The sequence below is a fragment of the Anthonomus grandis genome, chromosome 4 (genome assembly GCF_022605725.1).
Source record: "Anthonomus grandis grandis chromosome 4, icAntGran1.3, whole genome shotgun sequence".
Lineage (NCBI taxonomy): Eukaryota > Metazoa > Arthropoda > Insecta > Coleoptera > Curculionidae > Anthonomus > Anthonomus grandis.
The window spans coordinates 37,414,376-37,432,659 of NC_065549.1; the positions used below are offsets into that span (position 1 = coordinate 37,414,376).

At 32.4% G+C, this 18,284-nt stretch overlaps 1 protein-coding gene across 2 annotated transcripts in view; it reads left to right on the top strand.

The window, feature by feature from the left end:
- Nucleotides 1–18,284, top strand: part of LOC126735171 (dynein regulatory complex protein 10-like) — a 73,108-nt gene that overhangs the window by 30,542 nt on the left and 24,282 nt on the right. For both annotated transcript variants that reach the window (XM_050439118.1, XM_050439119.1), the window contains exons 2-3: nt 9,977–10,138; nt 10,186–10,465. In XM_050439118.1, coding sequence (XP_050295075.1) covers nt 9,977–10,138; nt 10,186–10,465 — 442 coding nt within the window. The remainder of the gene's footprint in view (nt 1–9,976; nt 10,139–10,185; nt 10,466–18,284) is intronic.

Below are 18,284 nucleotides of genomic sequence, written 5' to 3' on the forward strand. Positions count from 1 at the left end.
GGGAAAGTTTGTAATTTGAAAAACAAATTAAATAATGTACTCAAAGCTCTAGACAAACTATAAACACATCTTTTTAGGAAATAGGTAGAAACATTAACAGGACCATAACTCAGTTTGTCCTTAAGACCAAATATAGATTCAAAAACCTCAGACAGGGTGAACTGGATAAAAGGCATGTCGACAGAATTTGCTACTGGAAAATTAAAGTTAGTGAGATCAACTTCATCAGAGTGATAAACACTAGAAAAATAAATAGAAAATAAGTTTGCAATATCCTCCCCCAAATCTGCTGAAATATCATTTAAAAACATAGCATTTGGGATACCATGACTTTTATTAAGGGAGTTAATATGATTCCAAAATTATGTGGTGTCAGATTGAATTCACTCATTTAAGGTAGCAATGTAAAATCTCCGTAAAATGTAAAGTCTATGTAAAGTCTACTGAGCAATGCTATGCTCAGTAGACTTTACATTAAGTATGTAGGTTAGCAAACAAGATATAATCTTTAGCTAAGTTAGTACTTTTGAGTTTAGCATGAGCAGTCTTTTTTGATAAAATAAGATTCCTTAATTCTGGGGAAAACCAACAAGGAAACCTGGAAGGTTTATATATTTTTTTTGGTATATAGAGTGAGATTGCATATAAAACTACTTCATAAAAGTTATTCACTGAGTTATCGATGTCTGAATCATCAAAAATACTAATCCAGTGCACTAAAGAAAAATAATCATTCAACTTACAAAATCAGCAATTTTAAAATCAAAATAAGTTGTACCAACCTTTCAATCCTATCACTAACCCTAATATTGCAAATTGTTGTTAAGTGGTGAAAGTTGTTGGGAAGAAGATTGTCTAAAGCTTGTTGAACAGATATTTTATGGCACTCGTCAATACAGTTAAAAATCAGATCCAGAAATACACCATGATTGTTTGGAATAATGTTAGATTGTCGCATATACAGATAAGGAAATGATTGACAAACTATTTTGGCTGGATAGGTCAGTGCGCACTCAACTAGCAGACTCTCTTCAATTGAGTAATTCCAAGTGGCTAAGGGTAAATTGTAATCTCCAAATAGAAATACAGGTATATTGGGAAAATTTTCCTTAATACTTTCAACTGCTGAGCAATGGGCACGGTAGACTTCTTCTGAAGAATTTGGAGGAATGTAAACACAACCCAAAATATTAGATAGCTCACCATAATCCACTTAAACAAAAATGTGCTACACATTTAAGATATCAATCTTGAGTTGTTTGGCTTTAAATTTATTGTGTACTAACATTAATACTCCACCACCCCGTTGTTTAGTACTAGTTAAGGAATTGCGATCTAGCCTAAAAATCTGATATTCAGAATTAGCTAATTTATTGTCTGAGTAATGTTGATTTAGCCAAGTCTCAATTAAAATAATGACATCATAATCAGATTGCAATATTGCACCACGAAGTTGATCAAGTTTAATACCAATGCCACCCAGATTCTGAAAATAAATAGATATGGATGTTAATGTGTTCGGTTTTTTGGTAGTGGCTTTTTGGTAATTGATGGAGAACCATTTATGAATTTAATAATTAAATCAGTCTCTCCTTCTTGTTCTCTGCCACGTAGCTCAGATAGAACAGCTTTAAACTGTTCTTGCTGAAGCTTTGTTTTATCATAGCCAATTTTTATGTTACCATCAAGTCTATTTCGCCTTTTCATTGCATTCTTTACCAAATTTGAGTGTTTAGTTACCAATTTAATTGGCCTATTCCTTCCTTTAGAAGCCCGCTCTACTCGTAAAGCCTTTAAAACATCATCATGTGCGATGCCAACATTTTTTGAGATGGGGGCGAGTGCAACATTATCATTATTATCATCATTATCAATTCTTTCTTGCATACTGCTACTTCCAGACTCAGGAACATCGTAAACCATTAGATTTTTCGCGCGTTCTGCACGATCTTCAATTTCATGTAACACTGATTCCATGTTAGCAGGAGCACCCAAGTTCCCTTAAAAAATCTGCTGTTTTTTTAATGTTTCCACTTCATCCTTTTTTCCAGGAATTTAATCTGCTCCTCCAATTTAATAAATTTGTTTGTCAGCAGAGAGATTTTTTTGAAGGAGAGCACACAAGCATCATAAAAGAACAGAATAATGCGTTTCTGCACAACTATAGCTCTCTGCTCACTTGCACAAAGATTGGAACATTTTTTATTCAAATGAAAAAATACACGGCAGCTCTCACATCTAGGGGCTTTTTTTATGTGATCATGATTGATTGGCTTTAAACACTTGTTGCAGGGCTTCATTATTCACAATATAACCTTTCAAACTCTACTTAGAAAAACTCCAATAAAATACTTGTGTAAAATCAAAATGCTACACACACAGTAGCGACTTAGCTCTTTAACTTTAAGCAAAATAAGTTTTAGTTTTTGCTATTAATATTAAAAAAAACTCAAAATTAAATCAGAGCAAAAATAAACACATGTGTATAATTTGAGGTTAGGTTAGGTTGCTTGCAATTGGAGGTACCTTCGAAAATATTTTACTTTTAAATAGTCCCTATAAGCCAGATGCTATACAATTAATACAAAATCTAAATATATAGTTCAATCATTATTGAATTAACCGACCCGGACAGCGCGTTGGGTATACAGGGTGTCCCAATTCTATTTACACCGACAAAAAGTTAATAAATAAAAAAAATGCTTGTTTGAAAATACTAATTTTGTTGAGAATCTTGGTAAATGTAGGTACATACAGTACGTACGTTTGTTTCTCAAAAACAAAGTTTCATTGTCAAGTAAGTTTTTTTCAATGGAATGCCCTGTATATTTTACAAAATTATTACTTCTTATTTAATTCTATATCAAAAATGTATAATATGTCAAATATTGATTAAATTCCAACGCTGCTGGAAAAAGTTCCTCTAGCAGAAGGACGTAATATGTCGCTTCAACAAGATGGTGCTCGACGTCATAACTCGTAGATTGTATCAAATTTCCTTGACATAGATTTGGAAGGTAAAGAATCGGAAATAGAGGTTCTGTCATGTCGCCAGCCCGGTAACCTGACTTAACACCGCTGGATTTTTTCTTGTGGGGATATTTAAAGGGACTAGTTAATAAAGCTAAGAAATTTGGAGGATTTAAAAAGAAAATAACACGTGCTTGTAGATCAATTCCGGAAGAAGTAATAAGAAGCACCTATACTACTGAGCAAATAAAAAGGTACGAACTCTGTCAAACCGAGAATTTTTTTATAAATTATTCTAGTTTTTATAATCGTTCTTAACTGTTTTAGTAGTAGATTGAATAAGCATTAAATAATATTGTCATAATAAGCAATTATCTTAAAAACCATCAATATCTGATGTATAGTGTGGCAACCACCTTTGGTGGTGGGTTGGCATGAATTATTTTAGAGATGCTTGCCTTTTAAATTGTGGACACCATCCAGTTTGATGTGTTTATTTAAAGTGCAGTTGAAAGAACCTTTAATTGGCAAATTGGTTCTCATATAAACAAAAAGGATGTTAAAGAAATATAACACATAGTAAAATACAAAACAAGTTTTAAATTATTAACAACGCTATATTATGAAAACATGCAAATAAAAAAAAGTTACACGTGCATCGTGATAAACCGCTAAAATTTTCCCGTTAATTGGATGCATTGTTACATTACCGTTAGTGGCAAAAATTCAGAGTACTCTGTGGAGAAGAGGAGCAGTAAAGGCACCAAAAAAAGGTAGGCTGGCTATTCGACATTTTGTAATAATTATTTTAAAATTTGGATGTAGAAAGATCCAAGAACCAATATAATTATTCCCCTTTTTGTATTTTTGAACACGGTGTAAATAAATGTTTCTAGTAGTCTTAAGTCATTATGTTCAGCAAATACATGTTTAATAAATCAGTTGACTATTTTTGTGCATCATCATCATCATGCAGAACTTTTACCTCCATTGTTGGATATATGCCTCCTCCAAGCGTATCTAGTTCTCTCTGTCCCTGGCTGTTGCAATCCAGTTTCCCGATATCTTCTTCAGGCCATCCATCCTTTGAGTGGGAGGTGTGTCATGGTTACGCTTGTCAAATCTTGATCTTTATTCCAATAGTTTTTTAGTTTATCCCGTGTCCTTCATTCTAGCAATTTTTTTATCATAAAATCTGGAGGAGGCCAAAGATATGCTTTCCAGAAGTCAACCAAGATATCGTGCAAGAAATTGGACCGACAATAAATTTTGAAAAGACCAAAATCATGAATAACATGGTTTCCATTGATCAAATGCAAATGAATAATAACAAAGTAGAATTGGCTGACAAGTTTGTATATTTGGATCATGAAATTAGAATAACCAGAGACAACCAAACCTGCCAACTGAACAACGAATTAACCTGGGATGGCGGCGTAGGGAATAATGAAGGACATCTTAAAGGAAATATCTCCCAAAATTTTGTATTGTAGACCACGCCACCATCTAAAATTCTGCCATTTTGTCCTACGTCAACCATCAAAAAATTGTAATAGACATCTACAATGGCCATCTGTGATATCCTTTATAGTTAAAATATCTGGACCCTGCATTCCGTGGTTTAATAATATTAATATGTTTGCCGTCTATAGCACCTAGGCAATTCCAAAAATTCCATTTTTCGTTAAACTCTCAGGCAACCTGTTCCCACTCCTCTTCTTTTAGTGGAATTTGCAAAAAAATAAATTAAATAAAAACCGTTTTTTTACTATCAGATCGGATCAAAAGATCAGAACCCCCTGCCGAAACACCAACACCCAAAAAGACAAAACCAACGAAAAAAGAATCGGAATTTGCTGAAAAAGCGCTAAATGATATATTAATTGAAGCAATATTGGGAACTCTACACAGACTCCGTAAAAATTAATTATTCAAATCTTACCCTTCACCACGTTCAACATCGGCTCAAAGTTGGGCACCTACCTCCAACCACAGCATGAGTTATTTGTATTCAACTACTTCGACACCTCTACAATCACCCCAACCCTAAGATCAGCATGTTTTAGAATGGTTAGAAACACAACCGCCACACCAACAACCACCACAACAAACTCCTGGATACCCTCAGAATTCATCACTACAAAAATCTTATAATACCTTTCAAATTTAAAACTAACATTATTTTTTCAATATGTTAATTCATAGATAGTAGAAAATAAGATTTATTTGTAAACTATATTTTTCTTACCCGAATAAATTCTTTTAAAATACAGATAATCGCTTCACAGGTTTCCATAATTATTTCACTGATTGTTGTTAGGGAAATCAATGTTGAACATTTCAAATCTTCGAAAGATCTTTCTGTTGCTAAAAATCTTAGACATAAAGCCAGCCTTTCATGAGGTGATATTGCTTTTCGCATATTCGTATCTTTTTTTTTAATACTTGGAGTAAGCAAATCCAGCAGTACTTGATATGTCTCGGAGTTTATTCTAAAGTAGTTTTTGAAATCATTCGGTTCTACTGTCTTTATGTGATGCAGGAGATTTACATGAGTAAATTTTTCCCGCTGTAATATCCAATCTTTCACCCAACGTCTTTTTTTATTTATTTTTTTCTTCATTATTTTCGCAATGCGGGCCAGCGTAATAGCAACACAAACTTTTCCAAGAGGATTCATCATGATGTTTTCTGGCGAAAATTTGCTGAGAAACAAAACTTTGAAATAAATATTGATCGTGTGAGGACTTTATTAAAATATTGACAATATATTATCAATACGAAATATTGACAATAATATTGACCGTGTGAGGTCCGCTTTAAAATCGTTTTAATATACAATAATCCATGGTTTGTAGGATGATGGGCTGATGTCAAATAGTTTTCCGATGCAAAATGCAAATGCATATGTTTGTAATTTTACTGCGTTTAAACTCTATGAACGTCATGGGTTTATTAGCTTCGTGCCAAAAAAGAAGTAATTAAAACTTGGTTGACCCAAACCAAAATTAATGCAGCGGAAAATATAAACTTGGGCAAAGATAATATTTTAAACAACAAGAACAAAAAGATTATAAGTTTCAAGTTGGCGGCAGTTTCACTAAATAAGATTTTGGAAAGAATGTAAGAAGATTCTGACAAATTATTAAGAAGCTCAAGTAAAGGTAAAATATCAGACATGTTCCTTCTCTTATTTAGTTCGAGAACTCTAAAATACAAACAAGGCCGAGAATTATCTTAATTGACAAAGCAAAAATGAGTTTAATAGCAAATAAAAGTTGGAAATCTAATCTTCTTGAGCCAGTCAATAATATTTTTATATCCAGAACTTCATATTACCGAAGCCAATAGTTCACTCACGTGTTTTTACAGCAATGTTTTATATTATTAACGAAAATTACAAATAAAAGTGAGGCAAGAAAACCCGACGGAGCTTCGGAAAATGGCGAAAATCTCTGAGAAAAGAATCCCAACAGAGCTAAGAATACTGTACCTATTTAATACTACTTGAACCATCTAAGAAGGCCCCATCTTTGTCAAATTTTAAGTCATAATGATGTGACGATTCTTATCAAATACCTTACTAAAATCCGTATAAATGACATCCACCGAACAAATTAAGATAAAGGACCTTTTCTTGTAAAAAGCCCTACTCTTCTTTCATAATTGCGCATATTGTAAAATTAAAAATGTATCAGTAACTGAATCTGAACATTTTTTGGCAAAAATGCTGGTATTTCATCCATACCCGCGTTCTTTCTTTCATCAATCAATCAAATCTATGTTAAAAAAAAATGTAAAAAATGTTTAAAAAAGTAAAAAATTATAAAAAATCATAAAATAGCTACACAAAGCAGTATACCTAAACATGTGCAGATAGTAAAAATACATAATCAGCTAGTGCGAAATTTCAAATCAATGATTACAAAAAAAAATCGTTAACTGTGTAAAAAGCTCTCTCCAGTCAGAATGCTTTTAATACTTTACGAAATGCAAAAAAAGATGTGATGGATTTAATTTCCAATGGCAGATGATTTTTTTTTTGCATGTTCCGTGTTTCTAAGTGGATTACTATGGGAAGGCCTATCAGATGCTGAACCGTGTTTGCGTATTAGATGAACGGACTCAAATATGAATAAAGATGGAAGAGTTAATATTTGAAATTTTTTGAAGAAATGCTGGCAATGACTTCTGTATTTAAGTCTCAGTGTATAACGTAAAGCTCTCTTTTGTAGGCTAAAAATACGGTCAAATTGAGTTGCACTACATGTACCCCCGAATGGAAGGGCGTATCGAAGGTGCGATTCCAAAAGGGCAAAATAAACTGTTCTACAAGTAGACAGGCTCCTTAGAAATTGATCTTAACGCAAAACGAGTGGAACTTAATTTTCTTGATAAAGAGTCAATATGTGTATCCCATTTTAACGAGTTGTCAACAGTTAGTCCTAAAAACTTTACAGAATCAACTTCGTCAATTATTGCGTTACCAAGTACAAAAGATTGCAAGGTATTTTTATAGGACAACATTTTAGTTTTGGAAATGTTGAGACAAAGGAGATTTGAGTCGCACCATGATTTGATAGTAGTTAAATCACTTGATACGGTTCTATGCAGTGTATAAGTATCCGGATTACTTCAGGTAAAACTAGTATCATCAGCAAATAGACAGACTTTACTATTAATATTTAGATTAGCAATGTCGTTGATGAAGATAAGAAACAAAGTAGGGCTAAGTACGGAACCTTGAGGCACTCCATTTTGTATTTGGCAAGAAGACATAGTCGAATCAATTCTCACAGCTTGACTTCTGTTATTGAGATACGACTTAAACCATTCAAAAGGCGCTCCTCTGAACCCGTAATATTGCAACTTTTTTAATAAGATGTCATGATTAACACAATCAAAGGTTTTAGAAAAATCACTGAAAATTGTTGCTGTAGGATGTTGGTTGTTTAAGCTAGAGTATACATTATTAAAAAGAGAAAATATAGCATCATTTGTGCATTTGTTATTTAAAAATCCAAATTGATAGGAAGTAAGTATTTTATATTTTAACAAAAATTATAGAAGTCTTTTTTTAACCAATGTTTCATTAATTTTTGAAAGTGTGGGAAGAAGAGCGATAGGGCGATAGTTGGAAGACTGATCTTTGTCTCTTCCCTTATGTAGTGGAATTATTATCGCCAACTTAAGGCAGTTAGGAAAAGCACCTTTTTGAAAAGACTGATTAATTAGAGTAATAAAATGACATAATGTACATTCGGGCAGATTTGAAAACATTTTGAGAGTAAGTCCATCAATTCCAGAAGAGCCTTTGTTTTTGATTTTCCTAATTGAACTACAAAGCTCTGGTAACACTACGGGCGTAAAGAAAAAACTGTGGAAATTGTCATTTGCAATGGGAAGATATGAAAGTGGATCATGGGAAGGAGTTATGAAACTCATTAAATTTTTTGCCACATTTACAAAATAATCATTAAGGTTCTCAGATGAAGTGGAGATAGTATTCGACAAAGAAATTTCTCAAAGCATTAACAATCGACCATGTTTCCTTAGCCACATTTTTAGATTTAGCCAGTCTCCTATTATAGTAAATATCCTTGGCGGCTTTTAAAGTTTTCTGATTAATCTTTTTGTAAAGTCTTACGTATTCATGAAAAAAAGCGCTGTCTGAAAATTTCTTAAGATGAGATAATAAGCGCATGTTCTTAGCAGATGTACGCAAGCCTTGGGTAGACCAGGGGTTATGTTGCTTCTTTTTAAGAGGTCTCAAAGGAAAGGATTTGTGAAAAAGACTAGATAGAGAAATCTAAATTCTCCAAGACATCCTTGGATTTGCATCTTCTGGTTTCCGTTGAACAAAACAATTTTATTAAGGTGTCCCTTAATTGAAAGGTGTCCCGTTATAAACACTATAGTTAATTTTAGTTTGTCTTTTCTGAACATTTTTTACGATTATGGAAAATTTCATAAACCAGTTGTCCCTGTTCAACGTGTTTTCGTATTTCTGTGTATAGCACCTCCATGGTAGGGTCTAACCAACTAAAGAGACTAATAGATCATCCTCTAGCAAGTTCATCTGCCTTATCTTATCCTGGTGGGCCTTTGTGTCTCGGTACCTAAACAAGTTTCAAAGTGTGTGTGTATTCAAGTGTCTTTAGGACTGCCTAGCTGTCAAATAAAATTAGCGTTACTGTGGGCTCTCCTGTTATTTTCTCTTGCACATTCCCGTATTGCAGATATTTCAATTTGAAAGACCAATGCAAGATTGCTTATGGATAACATGCCTATTGTCTTGGGTTTTCTCTAAACATTCCAGCTCTCAGCTTTCGTTGGTTTTTGATCCGTGGATGATCAGATACTCGCGAATTCTACCTTCTCTTCTTGTTTAAATAACTTCAAAGGGCAAATCAAAGTTATATCTGAGAATTAGGTGAGCAAACATTATTTCTAATGTTTTATTGTTCATTGTTGTTATACTCCATTCGCCGTGTAGCTTCAAAGAACAACTCACATAATCCAGCACTATTTTCAGCCAATTTTTGTCACCAACTTAATTTCCCTAAGGTTGCAAAACTTATTTGTATCAAAGTGTGAAAATTGTTTGCTATTGTCTGGTTCAGGTTGGTTCCAAGCTCAATTTCATTTATGTAACATTGACAGTCAGCTCTAATAAACCACGTTGTTTGTGATTGAAGTTGGATCTGTTTGACATTATTATAGTTATCTGCATTTAAAGACTTTTTATGTGATTTATTTTTCTTAGAAAAACTAAAATTCTTCTATAAACTAATATAGTAATAAGTTAAAAGTCTAGCAAATATTAAAGTGGTATTATTTGTTAGCTATTTCACTATTTTCCTTTAGCATTAAGCAGATACCTGTGGGCACCTGATGCTATTTCGTCTTGATATATATTTTAAGACTTTTTAAATTTTGTTATTATACACTCATACTAGCTGCAGAAAAGTACCTTTACCTAAATTTTTTTTTTATTTGCTTTTAGGCAAAACTTCCGTATTTGCTTGAAAATGATTTTGAAATAATTCGAACAAGTTTTTCGGAAGAAGCATCTGGTCTCATAATATTAACCTTGAAAAAATTTGAAAACAGTGAAACAGATCGGAATACTAAAGAATACCTATCTGACTCTCAAAAAACTTCTAAGGTAACATAAAAAAATATTTAAACAAATAAACATAATTTTTTTTTCAGTTAGAACTAGAATCTCATATCAGTGAATATTTAGAACTAGATCATAGCTTATCTCAACTAATTGATATGATCTTTACAAATAATCACATTAGACAGAAACTAGAAGATGCAAAGGGTATTTGCCTCTTTCCATATATTCTCGAATTCATAAATCATTTTAAAAAGTTGGAAAAGATCGCAAAATTCAAACTTTATGTCACCGGTACTGAGGAAGAAGCTCGGGACAAAAGACTTCGAGAGGCATTTAAGTCTAATAATATGCTGACATCAACCATTGAAGGTAAGGTGAGTTTATCTATTAAACATGTAAAACGGTTTTATAATAAATAGATACGGTAGCGCAAAAAAGTTATCAGTATAATTAGAAAATTAAATATTATCGTGGTAATAATTTATTTCTAAGTGTTCATGGTTAGATGTGATAGGAGCCAGTGTTATGATAAAAATAAAAAAATACTTATCTACTTAATTTGATATACCAAAATTAGGCAATGAATTAAGGAAATGTTTTTAAATTATAATAGTAATTCCATTAAGGCTCTGCTAGATTTAGAACGTCTTTTAAAAGTAACGGATTCCAATAAAACACATCTAAATAAAATGTTATTCAGCTTTTGGAACGTATTGATCATGATCCAGCATTTAAGTCTTAGGATATAGTTTTTCTCCAGATCCAGGTGTGCAGATATATTTATTGAAAGTTAGATAAAAATTTTTCAAAGGTGAAATTGCCTATTTAATTTTCCGCTTTAATAAGAAAATACAGCAAATTTCTATGTGTTTACTAATTGAAAATAAGTCTAATGAGGTTCGATAGGCTAGTAAGTGTTGCCGTTAATATTTTAGGATTCTCAACTACCTCCAAAGTATTTTATTCTTTTTCGTACTGTTATTAAGCTCTAGTGATCTCAGAAAATGACAGATAGAGAAAGAGTTAGAGTATTAATGACCAAACAAAGACCAAACGTTATAAGGTAAGGTATATTGGTGGTATAGGTAAATTGGTGATAGTTTACTAACAATTGTTTATTAACTGTTCTTGCCGGTAAATAAACTCGTTAAATTTGATAATTTTTGTAATATAAACTAATTTTTTTTGTGTTAGCTGTAATTTTAAGTGTTAATTTATGTGTTATCCTATAAGAAATATGCTACTCTTTAATGTACTGTAATCATATTAACGTTAAAATATCATTTGCTCCTATTACGGCTTAAGTAAGTTAGCCATTTTCTTAGACATTTTGCATGCAAAACTGTGAGGTTGCAATAGAGATGTTTAAATAAAATTGTTATTCGAATTCTTAGCGGACTTTTAAAGGATTTTAGGGTTTTATACGTTAGTGCATTTTTGCGAAATAGTTGTTTGTTTCAGGGCATCACCAACATACCTATCTATCTATCACCAAATTACCTACCATAAGATGGCAGATAAAACGCCCAAAGGAAAGTACAGAAATTATGAGAAGCAAGATATGGTTCGAGCAGCACAAATCGACGCCGTCACGACAAAAAGGCGTAAATGCCAACCAGCAAATTTTACAGGAGATCCGAAAAATTAATATTGCTTGTTCTAAATGCTTGGATAAGTTTTATTGTTTACAAACTGATAAAGTGGTGTTTACTTACTTACGCCTTCTCTAAAAAATGTGTATTGTTTAAAAATGGTAGTTAGACAGTAGATACGCCCTTGCCCATTTTATTAAAAAAAGTTCTTGGCGATGAAAATAGAATGAAGTTAGTTAGTTGAAAATTAAAAAAAATAAAAAACAATAATAAATAATCGTTTTTATTAAAAATATTTAAAAAAAAATACAAATAAGTAACATAAACATTTATAAAACATAAATAAAATCAAATTCTTTCTAAAAGGAAGTAAAATATCTAAATAGAAAATAGCAAAACATTAAAAAATTATTATTTTTTCATAAAAAAATATTTTATAAAAAAAAAAACAAAACATTCTTTGGAAACTAAACTTAAAAAAAGCGAAATAGAAAAAGTATGTAAATCTGAATAAGCTATTAATCTTTGCTGTTATCTTCCATATCGGTTTCAGGTAGCACATCAGGTACTTTGTTATTACAAGTAAGGGAAAAGTATTCGGAATGATAATGCTTTTTAATAGACAATTTTTTACATAAATTTGTCAGATCTTGATATTTTGATTTATTAATTGGTAATTCATTTGTATACGCATGGTAAGATAATTTTCGACAACTCCAATCAACTTTATAAAATTGTGATTCTAAATCATAACTTGTGGAAATCTCAATGCAAGTTAAATCTAATTTAGAAAGCTTTGCCTTTTTTATATCTGTTATTTTAATTTCGGTACCATCTGTTGCCTTAATCTTTTTTAAAGAAGTTACTGCTTTCCAATCCAAAAAGTCAAAAAAAATCATTTGCCATATAAGGTAGTTCATATGGCTTAGGCCGCTTTCTAGCATTCCTAATGACAGTAGGCCATTCTGAGGGTGCTTGAATGTTCATGGATGCAGTATATTTTTCAATAACGGCGTGAACACTATCTACTGGCATATAGGTATGCCCCGCTACTAAATAAGTTATTGAAATATCGGTTACATGCAGTGAATTTTGTAAAAAGCATGACAACATATTTAGCATGAATTTGTTTTTGTTTTGCCCTGGGCAATTATCGCAAAATAAGAACAGTGATTGAAACTTACCACCTCGATCAACTTGAAGTAAGTAGGTGTATAAATTAGTGCAAATCTCATTAACACCGCGCTTTCCGTCCTTTTTGCCCCTTAGGTAACATATTCCGTCTTTTGATTTACATTCATAAACTGTAAAATTGTAAACGGCATACTTCCTTGAAAAACCGAAAATCATACTTGGGTCATGTGGTGTAGAAAGAACTTTTTGTAGGTCAAACGACACGACAAGAAACTCGTCTTTCGAAGATTTTTCCTGCTCTGCAAGAAAAATCCGTTTTGCTTCATCTTTTTGTTTGGTGTGTTTTAAGTAGTCATCTTTTACGGAATCAGTTTTTTCAACATCTGGAATATTTTTGTATTTTTTACATTTCAGACACTTATGTTTTTTAGGTCTGTGTATTCCAATATTATATTTTTCTTTAAAAATTTTTCTAAACGATGAGAGTTTAATCGGTTTATTTCCATGACTCTTTACTACCGATTCGTACATTGTAAAAAGATTTTGTACATTTCTAATTTCGCTTGAAAGATACAACCTATTACTTGAGGCACGGCAATAATGTGAGGGTACTCTCGGCAGACTTTTTATAAAATTGTCGAACTCATTTATTTGATCTTCATTCATTTTATGCTTGGGCGTATGTTTTTCTCTATGGCCCCTATTTTCTTTTAGTTTTCCTTGAATGGAGTTTCTAATTATTTTTTGTGTAATGTTTAAAGTGTTTTTTACAAATTACAAACTGTTGACAAACTCAAACTTGCATACCTTCCTTCATGAAATAATATTGGTATGTAAGGCCCCTCCTTGACGATTCCTTTTTAGTCCTCTTGCGTTTTATTGGTATTATATTAACACATCCATTCAAAAAACTTTTTTTTTCCACTGAACTCTCCATACTCCAATAAGGCGAGAAAAGTTCTAATCTCTCCTCCTCCGTAAAAGCATTGCAGTTGTTTACACATTTTTTATTCAAACAGGGATTTAGTAAAATAGACTTGGCCTTTACTGTTTCATTTTTATAATTTAAATGAGATAAACCTGAATTTCGCAGTCTTTTGTTTCTAAGGCACTTACTTTCTGCCTTTTTTTTCTTCCTTCCTATTAAATAATTGCTGCTAGAGGTAGATTCAGCACTAGATTGCTGTCATCAGAAAAAGACATGCTAGTAGAAGATAATACGTCAGAGTCACAAGGACTGTTGTTTTCGGTTGATGGTCCTGCTGCATCCTTTTTTTTTTCTTGATTATTTTCATCTTCCGGTATTTTGTCACTAAATTGCTCTGGATACAACGCATCTTCATCGTTTGAGTCCGAATAGTCTACTAAACGTGATCTTACACTACTACAAGTTTTAGTCACAGTTTCGTCAGATTCAAGTAAAACATCAGTCTCACATTTTTCAGTCTTATCGGAAATACATTATAACGAAGTAAAAGAAATATCTCTATAGACCTTCTCCTTGTTCCCCAAAGAGAATGTCATGTTGCAAAGCTTCATTAAATATGATAATATTGGTTCTTGTATCATCTAAAGCCTTATTTGGTGATTCTGGTGCAATTAATACTTGTTCTTGCGCCATTTTAACCATTTTTCGACTTCGAGACATCTGAAAAAAAATACTTATTATTATAACATAGGGGGGTTATTATTATTATTATTTTTTTTGTTAAATAACACAAAAAACTATACTGTATAAAACTCTTTTAAAAAATCTTTTATGACACAAGTGTAACTAAATAAGAATTATTTATTTTTTATAGCTACTTTGTTTTTAAAACAATCATAACAGTTTATTATTTAAATTAAGTATATTTTTTTTAATACTTTAAATTATAACTAATAATAATTATTATACACAATAGTACTATTATTAATTTTTTATTACTAAATTTAATGATTTTACATTTTGGTATCTTAAGGCGTAAGCGACACATCTTGACTTAATTTTAAAGTTAAATTATGTACCTATTTTTCGCACAACATTAGCGTGCATTATGTAATTATTAAAATTAATATTGCATTAATTAAAATAAGCAATAATTTATAACGGAAGTTTAACTTTTGTAGCAGATAGATTAATCTAAACTTTGTGTTACTTGCTTATGGGAGAATGGCGGTTAAGCCTTTTAAAAATTGTAGTTTCAAAAGGCGTAACCGCCAAAAACACAATTAAGGGCTTTTTTACCTATATTAAAAACAAATGTTCATTTCAATATGACAATTCACCTTATGAAGTTAAATCCAGTCAAAATAACCCATAAATACTAAATATTTATACTTACCATGGTATAAAATTTGCACCGGGCGTAAGAGCACCTTTCACCGTGGGAGTTAAACGATCACTAATGGAAAATCGGCATAAAGTGGCGCTTACAAATCTTTAGTGTCAAATTAGAGCGAATATAATTTTTTGTCGCTTGCGTTCAATACACCAAAAGATGAGTCGTTTAAAGAGGAATTCGTTTCAATTAAAATCTCAATTTTGATTTTTTGGCACTTACGCCTTTTTGTCGTGACGGCGTCGAAATGGTCCGTGAAGAAGATGTGTCCATGTACAAAGCATCGAAAGACATGAAGATTGCTTGGACATCTTTAAAGAGATATTTAACGAAAACTGAAAATGTAGAAGGTCGTCCGGATATCCACGACTTATCAAAGTTGGGATGGCCCTTTGCTTTACTGGCAGACTTGGAAGTCCGAATATTTAATTATATTATCGCCATGCAAGAGTTAGGATTTGGTCTTACTGTCCACAATATTAGAAAACTAGCGTTTTCGGTTGCAAAATCGGTTGGTCGTGAAAATTTTTTATGCAGCTAAGAAAACTTAGCTGCATATTATCGAGCTTCCATGGCAAATCCCACTATGCTTGCTGATTTCTATACAAAATTAGAAACTCTTATTACAAAATTGGGTAATAAAAAAAAACGCCAGGGAGAATTTGGAATGGTGACGAAACGGGGTTGTCGTTTGTAGTAAAACCCAACAAAGTTGTGACAGCTCTAGGCAAGCGTTATGTTGTAGCGTTTTATTTTTCTATTTCTTATGTTCACTAACGCTCAATTGATATTTCATTAATTTCAATAATTATATTAATAATTTCAGTCAACTTCTTTTATCGATATTTCTTTAAATTCACACTATCAATGACACATTACTACTGTAACGCATCACTCTCCTGGTTTAATTATTCATGCTTTCTGTTGACGGTCACTCTTCTGGTTGGTCTTAATTAATGTTTTCTCTGATTGGATTGACATTGACAGCTCAGGCAAGAGGTGGGGTCGTTACTTATTTAGCCGGTACTGCATCCATTTTTCGAGGACTTGTTCCCGTGTCGCAGGTAGAAGCGCACGTAAAAGGCCAGTTTTTTATTTAAGTTTGTGAAGCAGGAAGTGGCCAATGTGGTTTATAATTTATAGTCCTTAATCTTGTTCCTTTAGGGAACCGTTTAATTCATAATTCTGGTGCAGGATGCCCAAGATTTTGATGGATAGATAATGAAACTTAGCAAGGTGAGTGTATCACATTTTGAACGCCATTCATTTTAATCGACAGTGAATACAATGGCAACCGTTGTTTTAGGGTTTTACTGTTCCGTTTTCGTCTTTATTCTTCTTCAATTGTTGATGGCTGCAGGCTTTTGATTTCCCCGGGAAATTGCTGAAAGCGTTGGAGCTGGAGTCAGAGCTAGAGCTAGTATTAGCGATTCCCAGTCCGGATAGCTGAGCTATAAATGGCATACATTTACAGCTTCGATTTTGAAGGCCAGCCGTTCATTTCTTGGAGGAATATACAGGCCAGTCTATTCCATTTATTTAAATATTACTAACCATAGATTTTTCTCACTTATTTTAAATTTATATTAATATACTTTTAATTTCAATTTTCCTTCGCTTGTCCTTGATATAATTACAACAACGTAGTATGCGTGAATCATGTTTCTCGGCACGACGTTCAGAGCAAAAAATGTTTATTTTGCATTATTGTTGGCCTGCCTTATCGCTGGGAATTCATTCCGTTTTGTCGTGTTCGAGGTACGCGTCGAAATTCTTTTGGGCTTAACAAAATGCCTAAACGTAAAATAAGTGAGGGAAAAAAGTGTGAAGTGAGGAAACTTAACAAAAAACTCAAGAAAATACAGGATAAGCTACTACTCATTACCAGAAAAAAAAATATATTCAATAGAACAAAAAATTAAGCAGTTTAAAAGGAAAAACCAATGCACTGTAAGAGTTTTTGCACAGTTATTAGGGAAATTAGTAGCGTCATGTCCAGCGACAAAATACGGGTTTGCTCATTTAAAAATTTTGGAAATAATTAAGCACTCAGCTATTCGAAGTGATTATCAAAATTACAATAAGAAAATGGAAATTTGCGAGTCAATAAGAAATGAATTGTCATGGTGGGAAAATAATATAGGGAAAGGCCAAGACATAAAACCACATCAATTTAAATTAGAAATCTTTTCAGATGCTTCACCTACAGGTTGGGGTGCCTTCTGTGGAAAAAATACTTTTCATGGGTTTTGGGACAAAAATGAATCTCAAATGCACATAAATTACTTAGAAATAAAAGCGGCATATTATGCACTAAGTTCATTAACGAAAAATAAAACTAACATACGGATCTTACTGAGAATTTATAATCAAACCGCTATTTCTTGCATAAATCGAGGGGGTAGTGTCAGATTTCACCATCTGAATGATACTACAAGACTTATCTGGGAATGGTATGAAAACAAAAACATATCAATATTTGCAAGTTACATTACGTCATCAGAAAATTTTAAAGCGGACAAAGAATCTAGATCGTTATCGATCGACACGGAGTATCAATTAAATCCTTACGCCTTTACGAAAATTATTCAAAATTTCGGGGAACCAGAAGTAGATTTATTTGCCTCAAGAATTAATAATAAATGTAAAAAATATATATCTTGGTTTCCCGATCCAAGCTCATTTTCAGTCGATGCATTCACAATTTCATGGACCGCATGTTATTTTTACGCTTTTCCGCCTTTTTCGAGCATTCCTCGAGTTTTAGAAAAAATTATCAAGGAAAAAGCACTAGGTATAATGATTGTACCAAATTGGCCCTCGCAACCCTGGTTTCCTATCTTCCAAAAACTTTTAACTGAAGATCCGATATATTTTAAACCTAATCCTAGCCTCCTTTTATCTCCTTTTAGGACCAGCCATCCGCTATGCAAGAAACTTTCCCTGGTGGCAGGGAAATTGTCAGGATCGCTTATCAAATAAAAGGAATTCCGGCGACAGCGATACCAACAATGATCAATTCCTTATCAGAAGGCACCTTAAAGTAATATTCCAATTGTTTTAAAAAATACTGGGAGTTTTGCAATGAAAGGCAATATATAAACCCATTTATTTACAGTATAGGCAGATATTTAGAATTCT